Source organism: Buceros rhinoceros, unplaced genomic scaffold (genome assembly GCF_000710305.1).
Source record: "Buceros rhinoceros silvestris isolate BGI_N320 unplaced genomic scaffold, ASM71030v1 scaffold886, whole genome shotgun sequence".
Classification (NCBI taxonomy): Eukaryota; Metazoa; Chordata; class Aves; order Bucerotiformes; family Bucerotidae; genus Buceros; species Buceros rhinoceros.
Genome location: NW_010416711.1, coordinates 123,901 through 132,013, shown reverse-complemented (window position 1 = coordinate 132,013; position 8,113 = coordinate 123,901). Strand labels below are relative to the sequence as shown.

The window sequence follows — 8,113 nt, the reverse complement described above, 5'->3', positions numbered from 1 at the left end:
CCGCTCTTGTCAACTAATCTCAGAAGTGTTCCCTCTATTTCACCTACAAGAGAAAATGAACCACACTTAACACCAAACATTAAAAATTAACACGGTCATTTTGGAGCTCGTCAAGTAGTTTGCAGACTCTGAAAAGGGAGACTTTTTCTCTCACCAGTAAACTCATTTTCATACTATTGATCTGTGGATTTTGAGAAGCTTGAAGTAACTCTAAGTAACTAATGCTGACAGTTAATTTCCCTCCCTCTCTATAACCAGGGGAATATTACTCATACCAGTCATGTGCTGAAAGCTCTTGACTGGGAAGAATGGGAAACTTGAGTCAAACCATGTTGGGCTTTGCTTATTTTTGTTCTTCAGATGACAAATGAGAATAAGCCTTGAAGGGTTATCATGTCCTCCTTTCCAGCCAGAATTTGCATTATTTCCAGTCATAAGCAGTCTTCTCCAACATCCAAGACCTCTCAGAGATGACAGTGACCTTGCAGTGACATCAACCAGCTCTCCAGCATCTTTGGACGTCTCCGGGAGTCTGGTCTCATGGATTTGCACAAGTCCAACTGACTGAGCTGCCCTGAAATACAATTTCCTATGGCTAATGCTCTTCTTGCAGAAGCTCTGCTAGTCCGTTGGGGGATCTGGGAGATGTGAATGCAAGTCCCAGTTCAGGCTTAGTCTAAGTACAACTGCAAATCTGTGTAAAAAGTATTTTCAGTCTGAAGACACTCTGATGATGCTCACCTGGCTTTGGCGGGAGGAATCTGATCCAGAATTTACTGAGGCCCATGGAAAAACTCACTGGCTTCAAAGGAGTTCGCTAAAAAGTCTGAGAAGCATGAAAAGGATTTTATCTGAGTTTTTTTGCTGAGCTAACACTGGCTTATGGCCATGTCAGACAAAACAACTCTGATCTTCCAAGATGTCAGAAGATGCATCTGAGAGATTAGCTCACCTCTGGATGGAAAAGGAGGAGCAAATCCAGAAAACAGAGGTCTATGGCTGAACATCTAAGTCACAGAACATCTAAGTAATAATCCACTACAAATACCAAACCGAAAGACATCAAGGACCCAGTCATCGCAGGTCAGAGGGAAATCGTTTTGTAAGTCCAATGTAAACGTCTCCTCCACCACCAAAAGGCTCTGCTGAGTTAGAAGTGGGCTCTCCAAGTACTTGTGCAAATCTTTCAAAGAACATTACATTTCTGGAGGGCAAGTCTCAAACTATTGGCCTCAAAACAGGTGTCCAGGCAGAGATTTGGAGGTTACAGCTAGTTCATGCACTCCCTGCTCCAGCTTAAAACGGCCTCGCTTTCAATTTCAGAGCTAAATCTTCTCAAGTTACCGGAGTCTTTAGGACAGTTCCAGTGAATTAAATATACGCCTGCAAGAGAGGGCTTAAGAGAGATATGGCCTGTAGTTAATATTCTTACACACAGCCACCAGTGGAACCGCTTACGATTTTCTGCTCAAAATAGCCTTTCAAGAACACGCAACTGCCATGTGCGAAATGACCTGGTAGCATTCCCCCCCCAAACTGTCTTCCAGTCGCCAAGTGAAGTATGAGAAAACCCATCACCATGTCTTGGGAGCTGTAAATTCAAAAGGCTGATGAAATTGCAGCATTTATTTGGCTTAGGATATCCTGTCCTCTCCTTTTATCAAATAGTCAAATACAGCTTTTGGTTTAGGTTTTCAAAGAAGAAACCATGATTTTTTGATACTATTAAAAGAGAAAATCTGTATTTTTGATTATTTATCACATATATTAACATTATAGAATATGCCCATAGAGTTGTTCTTGGTCTAAAAATAAACTAAATCGTAAAAATCAACATTTTTATTTCAAAGGAGAGCGAGCACTGCTCAGAACTAGATAAAGCATTACTTGCTAATAAAGTTACCGTTTCTGAAAGGATCACTGCCTCAGACTGCTGCAGAGAGATATCGGTAGATTTAAATTCTTTATCAAATATCTCTTGATGCTTGCTGTTCCTTTTCTCCTTCTTCTTTTCCTTCTTATCTTTATCTAGGTCATCCTTGTCCAATTTATCTTGAGACCTGGAATGCATCTTTTTTGGCAGAAGGGGCTCCAGCACAAACCTAAAGAAAATTGTCGCTTAGATCAATAAAATACTATTTTCAAACCACCAAATTTTCATTTACATATTTCCCAACTTGAGTTAATGATGCTTTGCTAATCCAGGCAAACTCATTAGAGAGAAAAGGAGGGGGCAGAAGGTCGTAACAATCATAACTGTCTTAGAGTAGAATTTACGGCTGAAGAAGCCGTGCTGCCTATTTCTTCCCTCTGTAGTAAATTTACTGGTTTACAGCTACAGGAGCGGCTGAGTTTCACTGTAGGTGGTTTACATAAAAACAAGGTTCTCATTCCGCGCTGCCACGGGATCGGCTGCGGCACCACGGCAGGCGAGCCTGGAGACTCCAGTGGGAACCAGCACGACACCAGTGCAGGTCACTGTGTTAAAAGAAACGTCACCCCAACTTCCCCTGCACCCTGGAGGCAGTCTGCACATCTACCAATGTCTTTCAGAATCTCTTTAAAAAACAGCCACATCCCCAGTTTCCTCCTCCTCCAAATATTTTCATTTTTTTTCTGGAGAAGAGGATGTATTTATTCCCCAGAATAACATTTGATAAATCGTTTTGCAGAGGTGTAGTGATTTTCTGTTGAACATGCCCAACATAAAACACCTTCTAATCCTTGTAACCCATCGAAACTACGGTACCTTTTCACAAACATCATCACCCTTAATGCAGAGGAAACACCTATACCCTGCACAACAGCTTGAGGTTTAACCGCAGACAGGAGCACCCTGTGCACGCACGAGGATATAGATCCACAGGAGCGCGCCCACATCTACGCACAGATCCACGGCTCTGCTCACCTACGGCGTGCCCCGGTGAGGGGCAGCGGGGGGGGCTGGTAATACAGATAACCTCCAGAATGAAGAAACCGGTTGGATAATAACGAAGGGCAAGGTTCGCTTCCAAAACGCACGTGTGTTTGCCCACGTGGAATGGTTGAAGTGTGCGACTGCAGGCAAGGCTGATGAACTACGTCCATCAGCTCTGCAGCTTTTACAGTCCATCACTAATTTTTTTTCTGCTACGAAGGAAAAAAAGTCTTTCAGGGTTCAGTGAACTTCTAAAGGAAAATTTCAGATTTTAAGGAGTTTTTATTTTGTAGGGGAAGCACTATCCTGAGTAAGACTGGAACTCTTTTTAGCTCGTTTGCACTCAGTCATTTGAAGTAATCTGTCTTATCTCACCTTTTTTAATGACTAGTTTTAATAAAAGAGATACTTTGCTTTTAATGAGCTAAAATATTCTTAGCTAGACAAAGTATTTTAGAATTTATTTTATATTATGAACTAAACAAACTCTAAAATCATACCCTAGGCAAAATTACCCTGACAGGTTTTAAGAGGATGTCTCAAAGCATCACATTACAAAACCAAAACCAAACCAGTTTACTTTTTAACACTGGAAAAGTATTTACAAGCCATGGGGATGCACACACGTAGAGGCCACAGTCTTTGCTGTGAAATACTGGAGGATTCCTATTTCCGACAATTAACAGTGAAATTCTCCTAATCACCTCCAGCAACATCCAGAACAATTATCTGCTTTGTTGTTTGAAGCACTAAAGGCCCTTCAGTTTTCAGCCCAAGTTAGATCATTTGATGGAAAGACGTCCAAACCAGCACCTGTGACAATGGCCCCTGAGCCGTCACGCTCATAACCAAAGCCAAAATCACCTGGGTGGGAGCCTGCTTTCATCCCATCTTATGGACAGGGAAAAGGGAGGGCAAGGACTTGCCCGCAGCCAAAACGGGCATCAGTGACAAAGCCCACAGCAGAAGACAGCTCTCCCAACATCCTGTGCTTTTAGGATAAGAGGAAGTGGCCTCAAGTTGCACCAGGGGAGGTTTAGGTTGGACAGGAAGAACAATTTCTTCCCCGTTGGGGTTGTCCAGGGCTGGCCCAGGCTGCCCAGGGCAGTGGTGGAGTCCCCATCCCTGGAGGGGTTTCCCAGCCGTGTCGTGTCGAGGTGGTGCTGAGGGACAGGGGTCAGTGGGGACCTGGCAGCGCTGGGGGAACGGAGGGACTTGGGGAGCTTAAAGGTCATTTCCAACCAAAATGATTGTGATTCTGTTTTAGCCACCTGAACTGTGTACTTCAACCGCCTCTGCCGGGCTGGAGGGCAGTGACAGCCGCTCCACAGGCTGACTGCAATTCTGAGCGGATGTGCCAATCCTGAGACAACAATTAATTGCTTCCCTTCCAGGCATTACTATTATTAGCACTATTCATTATTTGTATGCAGCGTATCGGTGATCAAATGGGTTAGCACGTCACACTCCTACTGGAGGTGCCGGTCTTCCAACAGATGGCAAATCATACTGGCACACTGGGACTTCCCCGCTTCCAACCACGGCTTGTCGGTGCTCAGATTTGTGCTTCTAAGGCCCATTTCAAGCAGTGAATAAACCCAAGGTCCTTTTTTAAAGTCAGAGTTTTATTTATACGTAGAGTTGGGAGCTGTAAAACACGTACTATGTCAATGTCTGCTTTGAGTTTTCACTGTTTAAAAGCCCCAAAGCGGGAGAAGCTGGAGATGGCATAAAACACAAGGGGGGTGATCCAGGCAAGACAGTGTGTCTGGCTCATTATTAATTGTTTTTCTTAGCTTCATCTCTAATCTCTGAATTAAGACATGAAGAGGGGAGACACGGGAAGCAGGAGAGGACAACTGACCATATACCAGATTGACTACGGTAGGTGCATGGGTGACCCTGCACCTCCAAATTGTTAGTGACAAACGACCCATGTGATTTTTACAGTCATTTGAATTGTTGACGTCTTTTATTATGTTGTTTACAACTGATCATTTTTCTTCTCCTTCTCCACTTGATCAAGCAAATGAGCATTTTTACCAGGTCTTCTAAGTGATGGTGGTTGTTCATTGTATTCTCCTCACGTGTATTGCAGCTGTACTGCCCTGGGCTCGGAGCAGGAGCTGAGCTGCACTGTGATCTTTGTGAGGCTGTGGTTTTTTTTAAATACACATACTGAGGAGACTCAGCAGAACGTCCCAAACTGCTAAGTGGCACCTACTACAGCAAAGCTGGGATGGAGAGGTGAAATTAGGCAAATGGCATCCAATGAGAAAGAGAAATACACCTAGTGATTTTGCAGAGAAAAAGAGGTAGAGGCAGGCAGGGAAAGGAATCAGTATTTTTCTTCTGAAATAAAATCCAGCTGCCCACTAACTGGGGCTGGTAGTTATCCCCAAAATAATTTTTGTGGATGAATTAGTCAAAACTCTTTGTTGTCTCCTCTGCCCTACATTTACATCAACGTGAGTCACCGCATACAGGTTCTAGAGGGTAAGGCAGTGATAGCGGATTTGAGCTGTTTGCAGCAATTCCCAACGGGTAAATAAACTGTTTGTAATCAAGGTAAGTACCACGTTGGTCCTTAGATGCTGTATTTAATTTTACTTGATGCTTTTACTCTCTAGTCAGGTGGTAACCCCCTCTGAGGGTGGACAAAAGGCACGGATGTTTCCAGCACGTCTCTGCAAGTTAGCAGCCCTTCAGGGGGCTTTAAACTGCCGCCTTGGTCAAATACTGAGTTTCTGGATTATGTGAATGTCTTGGGGGAGGAGGAGGGAGAAGGGACTTCTAAGGCTGCATGGAAATCCCAGAAAGAAAACAGATTATTCTGTTCTTTTGAGGGATGCGACTGTGAGACGGGGTTTATCAACAGAATTCCCAGTTCTCACATGAAATATCTTGGTAAGTCTTGAAGTACAATCCTGCCATAAGCAGCTTTTCCTCTGGCAGCAAAAGTGAGAAGCAATGACTGAGCAGTTAGATGCTAATCCCTTCCTCCTCCCAAACTCCACCTGTTTACTGCAGCAGGACCAGCTGAATGCACGTCTCATCACCAACTCTGCAAAAGATCACTCTGAACCACTACCCTCGCGATTCTTTACAAGGGGTTAATTTATCTCCTGGGGGTTTTGCTTTGCAAGCTTAGAGGGTTTTGTTTAACTATTATTTTAAAGAGGACAAGAAAGATATTATATTTATCTTGGTTAGAAAAAAGGACAAGGAACATACCTTGAGATAAACGTCTCTACAGGTTGGGGTTTTTAGCCAGTATCAGGTTGTCACTTAAAAGCGCCATCCCCACCCCACACTAGTTACTCACACCGCTGTGTCACTTTAATATTTGTGGGGTGTTATGATGAGCCAAATCTGGAATAAAATACACTGGGAAAAGCTCCAACCAAAAAGCCCCACAGTTCCTTCTGAGAGCAAACAAATGCTCATGCTGTCACACGGGAGGAGTCAGTAGGACTGGAAGGCATAACACCGTGACAGCACTGATTGCTGGAGCAGGGTGGTGACAGTCCCCAAAGCCTAGAGATGTGCACACCAAATCATGCTTTATGGAGACACACCCTGGGGGGCTATTCCTTACGCACCCATCCGAGCCAGGACGAGAAGGTGTGCTGTCAGAGGAGATGGAAGACACTGATGCAACAGAGAGGGGTCTTGAAGATGACGGCATCGTGAAGGATCTCACCATAGACCGTGGCCGACTGCCTCGTCTATCATCCAGACTTGAAGGCTGCAATAAAGCGATGAAAGATCTTACTCTTACATCACAGTATAGCTGACATCTGTCAGGGCCAGGCTGGACGGGGCTCGGAGCACCCTGCTCTAGTGGAAGGTGTCCCTGCCCATGGCAGGGGGTTGGAACAACATCATCTGTAAAGCCCCTTCCAACCCAAACCATTCTGTGATTCTGTGATCCGGTTACCAAAAGTAATCTGGAACAGTTCGATGGTTTTTCTTATATTATTTAAGTATACATTGTATTTAACAACAAAAAGCCAAATTCTAAAGGAAATACATTTAAAGGATGACGAAGAAATATTTAGGTCCTCATATGAAATGTATTATTTTAAACATATCCCAATAATTCATTTGTTTCAGTGGTATGTACATGCCTTTTTACATGTGGGCTTTAAAAAAGGAGCTTTCCACAAGTAATTTTTTTTTTAATCCATTTCTTCAATTGAAGTAACTGCCCTGTCAGTATATTTAAATGAAACGGAGTTTTGAAAAGAAAAATAAAATAAAAAAAATCACTAAGAGGAACTTTTTATGTCAAGAGAGCCAATTTACACAGTGACATCTAGGTTAAGAAGAAAATATATGAAAGGGTTTTTTTTTTTGTTTCAGACAATTTCAGCGTTCTGAATATTTATCCAAGCTTTGCTAGTCATTAATAACTGATATATGCATAAAATAATTGAACTCTTTCAGTCAACAAGTAAGAATCTCACACTGTTTAATTACAGGTATATTTTCCACCCTGTCAACCACTGGTAAATTGGCCTTGTACAAAGCAGACAGAAGCGATAAAACTCCATCAATTCTGACAATTCTTACTGGTGGGTAGAGCGAAATTAGGAAGATAACGCATCCTGCCTGTGACTTCCCAGTCATCTTCCCGATGATGTAAATGTGTATTATTGAAGTGACTGACACGCAAGCATCATTAATGTCAATTATTGCTGTTCTCCTTGGGAATAAATTACTATTTGAACTTTTCCTCAAATATATTAGCACGGTGGGACTACAAATGGAACGCCACTCAGAAGGACACCATCAAGGCTGGCACGTTCCACGTGAGATCTCAGTGTTCCCATTAAAAAAAATGTCATTGCTGCAGACAAAAGTGAAAATTAATCTCTGAACAAAGGCCTGTCATGATACTTCCCTGGCTTGTACTATTCCGCCGAGTTTTTGGGCACTTGGAGAACAACGTCACTTGGTAGGTTTTTGCTGCCCCACCTGCTGCAGCATCTTTCTTGCTGCCTCCTCCATCGAGATGCTCTGCATCTCACTGAGAACACTGCAGCTCTCTCCCTCACCATGTCCCACATCATCCACTCTTCAGAATAAATAAACCTCTGTGAGATTTCCCACAGAGAATTTGGAAACAAACTGAAATGATCAGGGGGCTGGAGCATCTCCCCTGTGAGGCCAGGCTGGGAGAGTCGGGGCGGT

At 43.3% G+C, this 8,113-nt stretch overlaps 1 protein-coding gene across 1 annotated transcript in view; it reads right to left on the bottom strand.

Moving 5' to 3' along the window:
- LOC104494977 (dedicator of cytokinesis protein 1) overlaps window positions 1-8,113 on the bottom strand; it is a gene marked incomplete at both ends in the record, with an annotated part of 118,316 nt that overhangs the window by 7,651 nt on the left and 102,552 nt on the right. Inside the window, 2 exons of the mRNA XM_010137886.1 lie at window positions 1,904-2,102; window positions 6,520-6,665. Coding sequence (XP_010136188.1) covers window positions 1,904-2,102; window positions 6,520-6,665 — 345 coding nt within the window. The remainder of the gene's footprint in view (window positions 1-1,903; window positions 2,103-6,519; window positions 6,666-8,113) is intronic.